The sequence below is a fragment of the Microtus oregoni genome, unplaced genomic scaffold, assembly GCF_018167655.1.
Source record: "Microtus oregoni isolate MIOR12 unplaced genomic scaffold, Mior012 000032F_ref0000030, whole genome shotgun sequence".
Taxonomy (NCBI): Eukaryota; Metazoa; Chordata; class Mammalia; order Rodentia; family Cricetidae; genus Microtus; species Microtus oregoni.
The window spans coordinates 27,378,077-27,395,729 of NW_024543091.1; the positions used below are offsets into that span (position 1 = coordinate 27,378,077).

The 17,653-nt window shown below is 36.5% G+C and overlaps 1 protein-coding gene and 1 long non-coding RNA gene across 5 annotated transcripts in view; one reads left to right on the top strand and one right to left on the bottom strand.

The window, feature by feature from the left end:
• Positions 1 to 17,653, top strand: part of LOC121466000 — a 113,237-nt gene that overhangs the window by 83,147 nt on the left and 12,437 nt on the right. The window lies entirely within an intron of this gene.
• Myo9a (myosin IXA) overlaps positions 1 to 17,653 on the bottom strand; it is a 199,273-nt gene that overhangs the window by 68,967 nt on the left and 112,653 nt on the right. For all 4 annotated transcript variants that reach the window (XM_041679416.1, XM_041679418.1, XM_041679417.1 and 1 more), the window contains 3 exons: positions 11,043 to 11,189; positions 9,962 to 10,001; positions 107 to 229 (listed from right to left, as the gene is read on the bottom strand). In XM_041679416.1, coding sequence (XP_041535350.1) covers positions 107 to 229; positions 9,962 to 10,001; positions 11,043 to 11,189 — 310 coding nt within the window. The remainder of the gene's footprint in view (positions 1 to 106; positions 230 to 9,961; positions 10,002 to 11,042; positions 11,190 to 17,653) is intronic.

Below are 17,653 nucleotides of genomic sequence, written 5' to 3' on the forward strand. Positions count from 1 at the left end.
TAGGCAATGAATCACATCACATCAGTGATCTTCAGCTTACTTTGATCCTTCAACAACAACCTTTAAGAAACAGATTGTATTTAGCATGAGTAGAAAAAGTAATAACCTGAAACTGGGCGCTGATACTGGGAGGTTTCTTTTTCTTGTGCAGATGAAGAAGGGATTTGGTAATCCGATCCTGTAGGGTGAGTCTTGTTAGATGCTTCAAAGAATTTACCTCCAGCAAGTGCTAAAGAGAAGGGGAAAACTATATATAAATATATATGTATATATATATACATACATACACAATACTTATATATGATAAAATATCATCAGCCACTTTTCATTATTTCCAATTGTGAGAAATATTTTATTTACCAAAGGTGGTTAGTCTGACAAGGGCTCTCCCCCTTTCCCTCTGTGTCAATAAGTCAGAATGTCAAGCCCAGTACCCATCAATAGGATGAGACACCACCTACATGAAGTCTAAAAGGTAAAGCCATTTTGGCAAAATTGGTTACTAGCTAGATTTGGCTTCTGGCATACCTTTTTTGCAAAAAGAGCAATCACCTTGAAGACTTACTCTTGTAGAATATTATTTTAACCCTGTATAGATGTGTTACATTTGTTTTCATTGCAGAACATTAACTGTATAAAAGTGTGTTACTTTTGTTGATGCTGCATTTGTTTAATTATGTAAAGAAGTGTTGTATTTGTTTCACCTTGATTGCCTAAGGACCTTGACTGATCTCATAGAGTTTAATGGCCAATAGCTAGGCAGGAAAAATACATGGGGCTGGCAGGGAGAGAAAATTAATAGAAGAAAAAAAATCTAGGCTCAAGGGAGGAAGGAGAAGAAAGAGGAGGAGGAGACGACAAGGGTGATGCCTGGAGCAAGAAGCTAAGCAGTCAACAAGAGCAGCGAAAATAAGATATACAGAAAGAAAAGTAAAAAGCCCTGAGGAAAATGGTAGATGAAGACAAAAAGGTTAATTTAAGTTAAAAGAGCTAGCCAGAAAAGAGCTAAGCTCAGGCCAACCATTCAAAACTAGACTCCATATCATGATTTGGGAGCTGGTTGGTGGCCCCAAATAAAAAGTCTGGTACAGTTTTACTTTCACTTTGTTCATGTGTTCCTTTGTGCAACACTGTGAATATTCATTTCCAATACTATGTATACTATGTACCATTTCATAAATGATAAGATTAAATGAAAAATGTGAATTAAACATTCTACTCTCTTCTTCCTCCAAAAGCTACAAAACCAAAAATTAAACTATATTTCACAAACTAATGCATCTAGAGTTCTGGAAGTGGCTTAAATTTGCCAGTCAAATACTGTATGAAACTGGAAAAGTATAACAGAGGCAGAGGCCCTGGCTACTAGTTTTATTATTTTGGCAAAATGCACACAAAGGCACTTTCAGCTTTCTCTATTACCAATCTCTGAGTGTTCAGAGGTAGAGTACAATTACTACAGAGTAAATGCAGTTTATCTTTGTGATCCCCTCATTATACAATAAATAGCAGTACCCATAAGCAGTTGGGTGCACCAGCATCTTCCTTCTTACTGGTTACAACTGGGGCTCACTCTGCAGTGATGTTTTTTACTATTCTTGATTTTTAAGGCTTTAAGTCATGTGTCTTAACTAGCTACATTATTTTTACTTTAAAAATATCTCAAGTAATTACCTTTTTGTATACTTAGTTTAGAAACTTTAAAAATAATTACTCAATTCTCTCCAACTGAAACCTGACATATAATGTGACTAAATTCAATGAAACCTCGGCACTACGAAAGAAATGAGAGATACAGCTTTCCCTGGAGCTCCAGGCATACATTAAGCACTGTTAAAAATCATTCTAGTAGTAAGGTTTTAAAGTTTTTATTGCAAGCACTCCTGCTGTTCTTTTTCGTCTAAATAAGTATTGGCATTGGGAGAAGGGGCAATCTGACTCATTGATTAGCAGCTGTTGGACTCTCCTTTGATGCCCTGGAAGCCTTAAGCAAAAGAATAGCTGGTGCCACTATGGCCCTGTTTTGAGCATTGCAAGGACAATCCGGCAAAATCAGACAATGACTGGTGCTGATTACTCCAGCTCCTGGAAGCTTAGCCTAGCTAGGGGCTATTTCAAACAACTTGTACCAGAGACTGTTAGCTACAGTAAATTTCAATGAATTGTAGAAGACCTTGCAACATTTAAACCTAATCCAGAGAGGGATCAATTGCTCCAAGGGAATAGCAGTTAAATTGTTCTAACTGGTGGGAAAAATGAAAAGTGGCAACTGGTGCACATAAAACTTTCTTTGTAAGGGTGGTGTGCTGTGATTGGTACACAAAGTGCACCTTGGTTGGCCAAACACACCTTCTCTTATTATAGAAAAGCTGCCCAGGTGCTGTGAGACACAATCTAATGCTGTCTCAATTAATGTTGAAAATGCTAAACCTAATAAAACCCATCTCTCAAGTTCACTTTTCTTATGTACTCTTAGTAATGTAGACTGAGCTGTTTTTATCTAATAAAGCAGCAGCAGAAAGAAGCATAGTGACAGCATCTGTCTCAGGTCCAACAGCAAAAGTAGCAAAGGCAGCTGGCTGCTTAATGGCTGAACAAATAAAGTCAAGAGGTTAGCAGGTCAAGTGGGTAAGGATTACTGCATCACCAAAGGAGCCACATCTACACTTTGAAAGGGTAGCCAGGACAGGAACAGGGGCAATAAAAATAGTACAGGGAGTTAATACTGGCTACTGGAAAAATTCCAGAGAAATGTCAAACCTTTAGGGTCAAGAGTTCCAGATACCCCAGGCTGCTGTAACACTGACCTCTGCCTATGCTAAGGTATATTCTGATTTGTTAGACCCATGCAGGGGCTCTAACATTTGTAGATCCCAATACCTAAGGCCTGGATGAAAGCTGTAACATTAAAGGTACCACCTTATGCTACTCCAATCTGCCTACTACCACTCACTGCTATCAAATACTAAATTATAAGTAAGCAATCAAGGCCCGCACTTGAAGAAACTCCTTACCTACCCACAATTTGTATTTGGCTAGAGCAAAGTGGGTAACATTTCTACTCTGTTAGAATACAAAAAAAGTGGTAAGAAAAATGGGTTTTCATTAGATATAAAATCGTTTGGCATCTTGATCTACAATTTTGAAGTCTCCAGAATTATAAACAACAAACTAACATGTTTAGAAACTACCAGGTCCATAATATTTTAATATAGTAGTTCAAAGAAACTAATGTAACTCTCATGTTAAGGATGATAAAAATGGGAAATAAAATTAACTCAAGATTTGATTCTGAGTAACTATAAAAATTTGCTAGGGGAGGAACACAGTAAAAATCATTTGAGGTGTGAAAAATAAGAGAAAAAGAGGATATCAAAACAGAAATATACAATAGGGCATTTGATGGTTTGAATGATAATGCTCCCATAGGCTCATGTTTGAATGCTTGGTCCCCAGTTGGCAGAACTGTTTGTGAAGGACTCAGGTGTAACCATGTTGGAGGAGGTATGTCACTAGGGGGTAGGTTTTGAGGTTAAGAAAGCCTCATTCTGCCGGGCAATGGTGGCGCACGCCTTTAATCCCAGCACTCGGGAGGCAGAGGCAGGCAGATCTCTGTGAGTTCGAGACCAGCCTGGTCTACAGAGCTAGTTCCAGGACAGGCTCCAAAGCCACAGAGAAACCCTGTCTCAAAAAACCAAAACCAAAAAAAAAAAAAAGAAAGAAAGAAAGAAAGAAAGAAAGAAAAGAAAGCCTCATTCTTAGTTAGCTCTCACTGCATCATGGCTGTGGATCAAGATGTGAGCTCTCAGTTCTCCAGCCTGCCTACTGCCATGCTCCATGACTCTACCCATCTGAAAATGTAATCTTCAATGAACTCTTTCTTCTATATATTGTACTAGCCATGGTGTCTTAACAAAGCAACAGAAAAGTAACTAAGACAGAGCAATGCAAAATCATTACAAGAATATAGCTCCACAGAATAGTTTAAGAAAGAATATTAAATTTAGACTGGATCCATCCAGGGTGATATTGAACTAACCGAGATCTCTATGCCTCTGTCTCCCAATTCCTGGGACTAAAGGTGTATGCCACCACTGCCCGGCCTCTAATGGTTTAGCTCTGCACTCTGATCTTCAGGGAAGCTTTATTTGTTGAAGTACAAGCAAAATAATACTACACATTAGTATTAGTCTTGAAGTCTAAATCATTGGTTTATTTACTTTCATAGATCACACTGATGAGATTTCTTATGTTCCTTGAATAATATTCACTGTTTTAGGCTTTGTGTTAGGAATATGATACAATCTAAGTTTAAACTGATGAGACTACATAGCCTGGGTTAAGTAAAAGAAGTGGTTGGTGTGTTTAATATTAAAGTCTGATTGTTCAACCCTATATACTAAGATGAGTATTGTTTCACTAGTGAATCATGTCTTCAAAACTTCTGATAAAAGCCAACCATCTTATGCAACTATGCATTTGGAATTGGCCTTAAGTCCATCCCACTGATCAATTTATCTAGTGTTATTGAATACTTGAACGCTTTGACAGAATAATTATGTCTGAAAACCACATAGCAATAGCTGTCCAAATAAATTCATTTTAAAACCTGAAAAAAAAGGATATTAAAGTAGAAGTGACCATTTTGAGTTATGAGATAAAATAAAGCCTAAGAGGAAAACCCCCCAAAGAACTATTATTATAGTTATTATCTTGCAGATTAAACTGTGTGGTTGCAAATCACAGAATTCCTTTTTAAAGATTGCGTAGAATTCCACTATGGCTATAAATTACATATTCTTTATCCCTGGATAAAGTGAATTTATCAATTCACTGAGTAGGCACTTAGACAAGATACCAAGACACAGAAATAACCTATTTTAAACACTTAACATTGTAATGCTGACCAGCTCTTGTGGACATGTAACCAGAAGAACTACTGGATTATTTGCTGTATATGTTTTTCTTTTTTTTTTCCCGGTTTTTTGAAACAAGGTTTCTCTGTAGCTTTGGTGCTTGTCCTGGAACTAGCTCTTGTAGACCAGGTTGGCCTCAAACTCACAGAGATCCACCTACCTCTGCCTCCCAAGTGCTGGGATTAAAAGAGTGCGCCACCACGGCCCGGCTTGTGTTTTTACTTTTTAAGAAGGAATATCCAAACTATTCTAAAAAAATATCTGTACTTATAATCCCAACTTTGCTGTATCCCCCTACCCCACTCCCATAAATGCTAAGGGTTGAACAAGCACTCTACAGCTGACCTATATCCCCAGTTCAACTTCCAAGTTTATGATAATAGTTGTTCTAACTAGGAGTATGAACTGTTATCTCATCATGGGTTTTATTTGTACTCCTCTGATGATCAGTGATGTTAAGCATTTGGAAAATATGTATCTGTTGGCCATTTGCATGTCTTCTTTGGAGAAACATCTATCTGGGTACTTTTTAATTGAGTAATATTCCTATTCCTTGTCTGTACATATTTTGGTTATTAACCCTTGATTAGACATATGGTTATGTATAGCTTTTTAGTTTGATATAATACTATTTGTCTATTTTTTGCTTGCCTCCTGTGTATTTTGAAATATCTAAGAAATCACTATACTCACACAAGTGTCATAGAGCTTTTATACAATGTATTTAATTCATTAACGTACATTAGGTATTTTGTATCTGAGGTGAGATTATGGTCCAGTTTCATTCTTTTACATCCAGTTGTAAAAACGCTTTTTATTGAAGAGACTTTTCTTTATCCAGTGTGTTCTTGATAACCTTTGTCAAAAATCATCATAAATATGTAGGTTTTTCCCTAGGTTCATTATAGTGTCCCATTGTTAGTTGTGCCCTTTTTTAAACTTCTAATATTTTATAGACAGTATATATGATGTGTGCATGTGCATGTTTGTGTTCAAGTGTACACATTGTGGCGGTCAGAGGACAGCCTTGGGTGTTGGCTTTCAACTTTCATCTTGTCTGAAACAGTTTCTTGTTTCACTACTACACATGCCAGAAAGTCCATGAGCTTCTGGGGACTCTGTCTCCATTTCCCAACTTGCTGTACAAACATTAGAAACAAAGATGCATGCTACTTGCTGTATGCAGTATTATGTGAGTTCTTGGGATTTAAACTCAGGGCCTCAAGCTTATGCAGGAAGTACTTTTTCTCACTGAGTTACCTTTTAAGTCTATCTTTTTTGTAAGTGGCATTTAATACTATTTTGATTACTACAACTCTTTAATAACACGGACAGCACAATATATCAAGTTCATTCTTTTTGTTCAAGACTGCTTTGACTTTGTGCATTTCTGTCAGGGTTATTTTTTCACATCTGTATAAAGTGACAATAGGGGCTGTATCCCATATTAAGTTCCTCAGTGACATAAATCTATCAGTGACATTAGGTGCTAGAAATTATCTTAATAATAATTTTTCTAAGCCATGAATTGGAAAGCTCACTTTCCATTTATTGTGCTGTATATAATTTTCTGTATATAGATCGTTTACTTCTACGGTTCAATTTACTATAAGCATTCTATGTTTTATGGTGCTGTTATAAACAGAATTGTTTTGTGATTTTTTTCAGATATAGTCGGTTTATTAAAACATGATTTTTACATTGCATTCGTCCTCTCAAACTTTACTGAATTTACTTATTATATCTAACAGTGCTTAGAGGATTGTAGTGATATTTTGTGTTTTAACAAATAAAGCTTGCCCTGGTCTACAAGAGCTAGTTCCAGGGCAGGAACCAAAAACTACAGAGAAACCCTATCTCGAAAAATAAAAAAAAAAACAAAAAAACAAATAAAGCTTGCAAGAAGAGTACAGCGCTAAGTCACTAGAGGCCGGGAAATAGAGGCACACACCTTTAATCCCAGGACTCAAGAAACAGAGGCAGACAAATCTGAATGAGAAACAGAGCTCACATAAAAGTGATCCCACCACTTGGGATAACATACCTTTAATTCCAGCACTGGGAGTTAGAGACAGGAAGTGGGAAGGCTGGACAGAGAGAGGAATATAAGGCAGGAGGAGAGCATCTGATGTTTGGTGGAGACAGTTGCACTATGAGGAGACAGCCTGAAGGCAGGATAGACCCTTTGATCTAAACAATAGTGAAGGCTGGCCACACTGCTTCTCTGATCCTTTAGCTTTCACCCCCTAATATCTGACTCTGGGTTTTATTTATTAAGACCAACTAGAATTTGTGCTAGAGAGGATCTTTAAAGATTGCTGTAAGAACATGTCATAAGACAACAGAGGTTATTTTACTGCTTCCTTTCTAAGTTGGGTGACTTTTGTTTCTTTTTATTGCTTAATTTCTCTGGTTAATACTTGTTATTTTAATAGAAATAGTATAAAAAGGCACCCGTGTTATAGCCCTATATTTCCCCCACTCGGTAAGAACTGATTTAGCTATAAAATATGTAGCCTTTAGTTATCATGGAGGGATGGAGACTTTTTTGTATATATATTTTACAATCTGTCTGCATTCGTTTACGCAGTTATATTTTGGCGCCCAACGTGGGGCTATTTTGCCCCCGACTCAAGTGCATAGCCCACTAGCTAACACAGCACGCTCCTGGGTGCTGTTTTTTAGTTCGTGACACGGGCCCCAGTGCCGAGTCCGAGACACACTTGGCCACACAGGCCCAGTTTGTTTGCTTGGTTGGTTTTATTTGTTTATTCAAGACAGGGTTTCTCAGTAGTTTTAGAGCCTGTCCTGGAGCTAGCTCTTGTAGACCAGGCTGGCCTCAAACTCACAGAGATCAGCTTGCCTCTGCCTCCCGAATGCTGGGATTAAAGGCGGGTGCCACCACAGCCTGGCTGGGATGGAGACTTTTATCAAATAGTTTTTCTTCATCATTTACTGCTCATAAGTTCCATTCACTGAGCTACAAATCACACTTGATCAAGGTGTACAGTCATTTAGCTATGCTATTGGATCCAGTTTACAAGAGGGAGTGAGAGATGGGGAGGAGGAGGTGGAAGGAGGAGAGGAAGAGGGAGAGAGAATAGGCCACATGTGTTTAAGTGCTAATGGTAGAGGCCAGAAGAGAGGGTATCAAATCCCTGGAGCTAGAGTTAAAAATGGTTATGAGTAGCTAAATGTGGTTGCTGGCAACTGCATTTGAGTCCTCTGGAAGAGCAGGAAGCACTTATAACTACAAAGCCAAGATTCCAACCCAACCAATCAGTTTTATATTTTAACGTTACTAATTAGCACTATTTGTATTCCACTTAAAAAACTGATTGTAGTATTTTTTTTATAGAGCACATGTAGCATGTACTAGAGTCTCTCAAAATTTTGTCTGGAAAAAAATGTATCTCTATTTTTGAAAAAGCAGGACTACTAAGGACAGGGGTTATGGGACCTATATACAAGACTCAGCTTTTAAAATATCTTTCAAGTTCTGATTATACTATGTCTTGGTATAGATTTCTCCAGATTTATATTATTTAATACCTTGGCCATGATTTGTTATTTCTTTCCCTAAACTTGGGAACTTTTCTGCCATTATTTCCTTAAAATGTTTTCTGTCCCTTTCTTTCTGTCTTCAGACACACCAATAATTTATAGATCTTTTATTTGATGGTGTCCCTTAAATCCCTCAGGCCACTTTCAGTATTTGTCATTTCTTCTCCTTGATCTAGTTTGCTACAGAATGCCTAAACTTATGTTCAGACTTGTCTTGGAAAGAAAAATCCAATAAAAAGTGGGTACTTTGAATGCCTACCTAAAGCCCTTCCCCATGGTCTACACCAGTGGTTCTCAACTTTCCTAATACTGGGTACCCTTTAATACAGTTCCTCATGTTGTGGTGACCCCCCCCAACAATAAAATTAGTTTGTTACTATTTTGTAACTGTGCTATGAATCATAATGTAAATATGTGATATTCAGGACATTGATCTATGACCCTATAGGTTGAAAACTGTAGCCTAGAGACTTTCAGGAATTTGGAATCCATCAACTCCCAGAGGTACGTAACTGAGAAGGCCCTTCCTTTGGGAGGGTGCAGTAGAAGCATTGAGATTCAATGTAGAGATGAACTCATTCCAGAGGCATTTAGGACCTGACTTAGTCTCAAGAACAAAGAAGGGGAGAGACCCACGAAGTGCAAACTCTTATTAATTCTACAATACATACTAGATCTGAGACCAATCCAGTACCCTCATTACCTTTCTTTATATTAATCTGTTTTTAATATAAAAATTCATATGAAATTCGAGTGTCGGGGCTGGAGAGATGGCTCAGAGCTTAAGAGCACTGGCTGCTCTTCTAGAGGTCCTGAGTTCAATTCCCAGCAACCACATGGTGGCTCACAACCATCTGTAATGAGATCTGGTGCTGTCTTCTGACCTGTAGGCATACATGTGGACAAAACACTGTTTACATAATACATAAATCTTTAAAAAGATAAAAGAAAGAAATTCGAATGTCAGTGTTCACAAATGAAGTTTTCTCAGCATCTGAACATACTTGTTCAGCTACCTGTTACCTGAAGTTATTATTAAAGTTATTATCTGTAATCCTACAACAGCAGACCTAGGTACTTACAACAGACCACTGGCTCACAGAGATTATTCAACTCTTTATAGAAACACTATTCCACATTAGTAAGAGATGAGAATTAATTAGAGAATTACATAATCTCTAACTAGACATGTTTCAGAATTCACATTTTTGCTTTAACCTGGCTCACAGAAAAATGAAAAGATCTTATGTAAACAGTACTTGCATATTTCAGGAGCTTAGAGAAACAAAAGAATGGTGTTTCTCAAAAGTAATTTATTTGCCTGAATTATTAGGCTTGTTCACTTCCTAGCAGACTTTATTATTTCTAAAATGGATTCAACTAAGAACACACATTCTCTATATTGAACATAAATAAGGCATAAATAATTTTTAAAAAAGTTACTCAATGGGGACAAATAGATTTTTTTCCACAGTACTCACCTTTGGAAGAACAGGTTTTGATCTGAAGTTTTTGTTTCGTCTATAAAGATAAAACATTCATTAAAAGAAAAAGAAACTACAATAAAAATGAGTGATTTTCAGAGCTCTCTCGTGCAATTAAATAACTCATTTGGGAAATGTGGGCCCTCTGTACAAAAACATTATCTGACTGAATCAAGCAGGTACCGTTGAGAAAAAAGTAAGCAAGGACAAGACAAGGAGGAAATACCAGCTTTGTAACTTAGGAATAAGCAGAGTTAAGCCTGAAGGTTAGTGATATGGTGCTGTAATTTCTAAGCTCTAAGCTTCACTTTCTTGTATGTAGGCAGGCTTCTATTTTCCAGCACCTACTAAGATTGATTGATTTCTACCATTAAAAGATTTTTAAGATACGCCTAGATTTCATAAAGGGTTAAAAGTATACATTTCATAAAACAATCTTTCATTTCAGAAATTAAATTTTTCTATTCATTTTTCGTATTCATCAACAAAAATTAACTTTTATTATGGTTTCAGAAAATGAACAAATACAGTTCAGTGCTTAGAACATTGGCTAAGTTAAAAGGACTACCATGAATCTAAAGTTTTTCACCTACCAAAGTATAACTTCTCTAAACGTTAGGTATACTACAATAGACTATAAAGCATACATGGTTACATGGTTATCTCCATGTCCAAAACAATCCTTCATCAGGTAATGAAAAATAAGAATTATATGACACTACACATGCATATGCATGAGATTTCTCTGTCCAAGTGCTAAGTCTAAGGAATAATAATTGTAGCAATGACAGGGAATCCTAAAAAGATCTAAATTTTTTCTCTACAAGAAAATAACAATAATCATTCTCTGTAATTAATATGTTTAACTTTTTGGGGTTGTGCTAGTGAATAGGGAAAACCGAAACAGAAAATAAAGCAATGTTATGCATTAGACTCACAGTTTTTAAAACTAAGTACATTTCAAACTTTTTAAATCAAAATTATACCCATGAATATAATACTTCATCTTTCATTATTCGTTTTGTAAGAAAATTTATTAAAATACTCCTTTACAAAATCTATTACTAATAATACTGACGTGAGAATTCCATGAGCTCTTTCCAGGAGTTTGCTGCTTGCTGAATTAGCAAATATCCCATCTTTATCAAGCAAGGAAGTGTTGCTAGTTGGTAGTCTGCTTTGGCGAATGCCAGTTCTGACATTCCAAGAAATATCAAATGTATCACTGTGGAAAAAAATGGTATAACTTGCTTAATTGCCTCCATATTATTATATTGGTATAAAAATTACATTATAGATATGAATCATTAAAAGATTTCAATGTTAAGCAACATAAAATGGCTTTTTTACAATGGCTGCCAATCAAGTGGGACTTCTCTGTCACTCAGAAAAAATTTTACTAGATTCTATGCAAATGTACAGGTAGATGAATACATCATATAAGTGACATCATTAACATGCTGTTAAACATAAGTATATATTTTATTACATAATGGGATCTATCATGCCTTTCTTTTTTAGAACATTCAAAAGCTTCCACTGGGATTTATAACATTAACAGGCCACATGATTCTATGGTTTATCTAGTTTCTTCCTGAGACATCTTATTCATAAACAAAATGTTACTGACACATCAACCAAAAATATTGAGCTTTGGCTACAGACTGAGCACTATCATCAGCACTAGGGGCAGAGGAATGAACACACAATTATCAGTAATTATAGCACAATACTTAACAAAGGGCTTTCCAGGTAAAGGTATATATTTAAATCACTTCAGAAGCCCATGAAAATATAAATAATATTTTAAAAGAATTAACACTTAAGAAAAGAGAATAAGAGCAATAGTGATGTGTCCTTACAATATGGAAGTCACATTTCTTGGGCTTTGACTGTTCTTTCTTTACATGGACAAGGGGTGAAAGAGAAAGTCTGTAATATGAACAGCAGTATACATAGCTGAGGACAGTAATATTATACAGAAATATAGAATAATATTGAAAATAGAGGTACTCAGTCTTTTTGTTTTTGTTTTTGTTTTGGCTTTTGAAGACAGGTTTTCTCTGTAGCTTTGAAGCCTGTCCTCGAACTCACAGATATCTGCCTGCCTCTGTCTCCCAAGTGCTGGGATTAAGGATGTGCACCACCACCGCCATGATAGTACTCAGTCTTTTTATCTAAGTTCTCCAAGAATGGGAACAGCAAAGACTATATAATCCAAGTAGTCAGTAGGAAAAAATTATAGGGTAAAATTTAGCCAACGCAATGCCGAGAAAAATTCTCCAAAGACCTCGAAAGTATGGTACTCAACTTCATTTGGAAAAGGAAAATACCCAGCATAGCCAAAACAATCTTATACAATAAAAGAACTTCTGGAGGCATCACAATCCCTGATTTCAAACTCTACTACAGAGCTACAGTACTGAAAACAGCCTGGTATAAGAACAGACAGGAGGACCAATGGAATAAAAGACCCAGATATCAATCCACTCATCTTCAAACACCTGATTTTTGATAAAGAAGCAAAAAATATCAAAAAAAATATCAAATAGGAAAAAAAAGCATATTTAACAAGTGGTGCTGGCATAACTGGATATCAACATGTAGAAAAATGAAAATAGACCCATTATCTATCACCGTGCACAAAACTCAAGTTCAAATGGATCAAAGACCTCAACATAAAGCCAGCCACACTGAACCTTATAGAAGAGAAAGTGGGAAGTACACTTGAATGCAGCACAGACACTGAGAGAAACAATTAATAAATGGGACGTCCTGAAAATGAAAAGCTTCTGTAAAGCAAAGGACAGGGTCAACAAGACAAAACGACAGCCTACAGAATGGGAAAAGATCTTCACAACCTCACATCAGACAGAGGTCTGGTCTCCAAAATAAACAAAGAACTCAAGAAATTGGACACCAAAGGAACATATAATCCAATAAAAAAAATGGAGTACAGCCCTAAACAGAGAAGTCTCTACAGAGGAGTCTAAAATGGCTGACAGACACTTAAGGAAATGCCCAACATCCTTAGCCATCAGAGAAATGCAAATCAAAACAACTCTGAGATTCCATCTTACACCTGAAAGAATGGCCAAGATCAAAAACACTGATGACAACTTATGCTGGAGAGGTTGTGGGGTAAATTTCTGCATTGCTGGTGGGATGCAAGCTGGTATAACCCCTTTGGATGTCAGTGTGGCGATTTCTCAGAAAATTAGGAAACAACCTTCTTCAAGACCCAGTAATACCACTTTTGGGTATATATCCAAAGCATGCTCAATTGTGCCACAAGGACATGTGCTCAACTATGTTCATAGCAGCTTTGGTTGTCATAGCCACAACCTGGAAACAGCATAAATGCCTCTCGACCGAAGAATGGATAAGGAAAATGTGGTACATTTATACCATGGAGTACTACACAGCAGAAAAAAAATAACAACAGCTTGAATTTTGCAGGAAAATGGATGGAGCTAGAAAACATTATTTTGAGTGAGCGAACCCAGACCCAGAAAGACAGTTATCACATGTACTCACTCATAGGTGGTTTTTAAACATAAAGCAAAGAAAACCAGCCTACAAGCCAGAATCCCAGAGAATTTAGACAACAATGAGTACACTAAGAGAGACTCACAGAGATATAAGCTACATGGGAAGTAGAAAGTATAAAAAGACAAGATCTTCTGAGTAAATTGGGAGCATGGGGACCTTGGGGGAGGGCTGTAGGGGAGAGGGGAGAGTTAAGGGAGGGGGACCGAGAAAAATGTAGTGCTCAATAAATAGCAATATAAAAAATTTAGCCAACTGAAAGGGAACACAATGATGTTTCAGGAAGTGACTTTACACATCAAAACAGACACTGTTTTTCAATCTTAAACATGAATAGTTGATCAATACTAGACATTTAAAAAAAAAAGCCCTTGGCATGAAAAAGAAATCAAAACAGAAAATAACTTCAAGAATACCAGGTATGCTGTTCCCAGCTCTCTGGAGGCCGGGGCAGTTGGATCTCTATGAGTTTGAGGACATCCTGGTATAGAAGAGATTATGTTTCAAAAACCAAAACAAGGAACAAGAACAAACAAACACAAAAAACCTTAGAAGAAAATGGTCTAGGCATGAGGGGAAGGGGCTACGAGTAATATTCTTAAGAGAAAGGAAAGAATACTGAGGGGGCTGTAGAGATGGCTCAGTGGTTAAAAGCATTTCCTGCTCTTCCAAAGGTTCTGAGTTCAATTCCCAGCAACCACATGGTGGCTCACAACCATCTGTAATGAGTTCTGGTGGGTGCCCTCTTATGGCCTGCAGGCATACATGTAGACAGAATATTGTATACAGAATAAATAAATAAATATTTAAAAAATACTGAGAAAGCAAACTTGAAACTTTTGAAATTAAGTACATCAATAATATATGAATATGCAGAATATATTCATTCATTAGTTTAAGATAAAGACTTGGCAATTATTCTATTACTGCACATCCAACATTAAAAAAACAAGCTAAAATTCTTATATGGTTTATATTAAGTATGAGGAGATTAATAAGCAACAGGAAAACATTTTCTAGGTCATATAGCCAGGTGAAGAAAAAAACTTATAAAATATGGTAAGCTTTTAAAATAGAGTAGTTAGAGAAGGTCTCATGGATAAAGCTCAGCTTTAATAATAATGTCAGTTGTGGTGCTGCAGGCCTGCAATCCTAAGACTGAGAAAGGTGAGACAAGAGGTTCAAGAACTACAGATCAGGTACAGTTACACTGAGGAGCTCAAAAACAGCCTCTGCAGTTAGATAGGAAGAGTGTCATTTGACAAATAAGATCTTAATTAATAAAATAGCGATTCGAAAAAAATGAAGTCATTACCTGGTTAGAGAGAACAAACACAAAATCCCTGAAATGGGCGTGTTATTGATGAGTTTAAGATACAGTGATAAAGAGATCATGATATATGTGCCTTTTTAGAAAGCTAAAGGATTTTGGCTTTCACTTGAATGAGTAAGAATATATCATGATTTTAACTAAAATATTAACATAATTCATTTTATGTATAAAAATAATCATCTGGTTTTGGACATTGAAGACAAGGCCTAATTAATTTAGAATAATTCATGCAAAATATGACAGCATGAAATGATGTGATGGAAGTAGTTATGATAAAAATTCCCAGGTATCATTTGAGGGCAAAGTTGACAAGGCTTGATGGCATAACAAATGTACACTGTATGAGAAAGAATTATAAATCACTCTAAGATATATTTAAACCAGTAATAGCAGACTTACAGGTGAAGAAATGAGAGATGAACAAAACCAAAAAGAGATAATATAAAAGAGAAGATCAAAGAGGTCCAATGTTTTAGTAAAGACTGTATCGAGTACCCACACCTGAAGAGTGGAAGTATCATGGAAAAGGCTAAATAACCAACAATTTAAGAAGTTAAAAGCATTTAATTCAAGCTCATTAAGTATCACTGTGATGCCAAACCTTACAATAAAGGTCTATATTTCAGTTACATAAGAGACTCAAGGCCTGTCTGAGCTACAGTATGAGTTGAATATCAGCTGGAGCAACTTAATATGATCCTACCTAAAACAAAAAAAAAAAAAGAGGGCTAGGACTGGAGACAGTGCTCCGTGTAGAGTGGTGGCCTGGCATGAACAAGATTCTAAATTCAACCTCTAGTACTGGAGGAGAGGAAAAGTTATGGGAAAGAATAATATTACCCATCTGATGGCAGTCAGGGAGTACCAGATATGTTGTTTCCCCATATGAAATAACAATTGTACTAGTGAAACATACTCTTACAACACTATAAGTAATCTACCCCTTTCTCCACAAAGAATATATCCTAAGATCTCCACATCTGAAAAGAACAGTACCTAACTCCACCCTGTCTATGCTTACTTCATACATATAAATTCTGTGGTAGTCTGAATAACAATGGTCCCCACTGGCACATATATGTGAATGCTTGGCTCTCGGGGAGTGGCACTACTTGAGAATGAGTCGAGGTGTGGCCTTGTAGGAGAGGTGTGTTACTGGGCATAGGCTTTGAGGTTTCAAAAACAAGGCAAGACCAAGGGCTTTCTCTCTTCCTGTTCCCTATAGATCCAGATATAGAACTCAAAGATAATTCTCAAGCAACAATTCAGCCATGCTTCATGCCATGAAAAAAATGAACTAAACCCTGAAACTGTAAGCAAGCCCCAATTAATTGCTCGGCACACTTTTAACCAAGGCACTCGGAAGGCACAGGCAGGGGATCTCGGTGAGTATGAGGCCAGCCTGGTCTACAGAGCAAGTTCCAGGACAGTCAAAGGTACACACAGAGAAACCCTAACTTGGGGGGGAAAAAAGTTGTGGTCATGGTGTTTCCTCAAAGCAACAGAACATTAAGACAAATACCTATGATAACTTTCATTTCTAAATTAATCATGGTAAGTAATTAACAATATCAACAACAATATTAACAATAAAATACAACACTGGTAAGAAACAACATTCATAAAAGCAATGTCATCATAATATAAAGAATAGCACATAATTTAAAATATGGGAATTTGTGGGGCTGGAGAGATGGCTTAGGTTAAGAGCACTTATTGCTCTTCCAGAGGTTCTGAGTTCAGTTCCCAGCAATCACATGGTGGAGATCTGGTATGCTATTTTAGCATGCACGCATACACACACACACACACAAAAAAAAAAAAAACTTTTTAAAAAATGAGATTTTGCCTGGTCTACAAGAGCTAGTTCCAGGACAGGCTCCAAAAACCACAGAGAAACCCTGTCTCGAAAAACCAAAAAAAAAAAAAAAAAGAGAGAGAAAGAGAGAGATTTTATTTTTTTAGAATTTCCTATTTAGTTTTGAGGCCAGTCATCCATGAATAAATTAAAATGTAGAAAGCAAAGCAAAATGAAAACAACTACATTTTGGAAATCTGAGGTCTATTGATAGCTTGTAACTTCCAGGGAAAGGTTTCTCTGCTAAATCTCAGCTAAGTCTGGTCATATCATCTCTTGGAACAGCAACAGCTATTTAACCTATACCAAAAGTGGTAGGAGAGAATGGTGTGCATCTTCTTGGAATAGCTTCCACACAACTCATAGTCAACATGGGCATAAAGAACTTTCTCCTTCATATGTCAGAGATTTATGTGCTAATAAATGCAGGAAAAACAAACAGGTGGTGATCACTCATATTTTCTACATTGTTGCAAATCTTCTTCCCCTCCACTTGAATAACCTCAGTGGACTTAAAAGTAATCACCATTTTCTATTTCCAACCTTCAACTTTCTCCTGTTCTGATTTGGAGAACCAGGTAATAGCAGCAATTCACATATGTGCATACAAAGGAAAATAACTGCATGTGTCCATGGAAAGGGATCATAAAACAGCTGTGATGTTCTTAACATACCTTAAGCTGATCTTGGGCACAGAAAGAGTCTACAGTTGAAAAAAAAAAAAAAAACAAAAAAAAAAAAAAACAAGCAAACAGAAAAAGCAAGAAGAAAACAAACCAAGTCAAACAAAAACGACACAAGCAAAGGAAGATGATCTGATTTCTATTTACAATATTATTGCATTCAAATGGCCACCACCAATCAAAAAAATGAAACATCATAATCACACAAAAAAACATACACTTACTCAGAACTGTAGTCTCAATACTTCAGAGTTAGAGGATCAGAA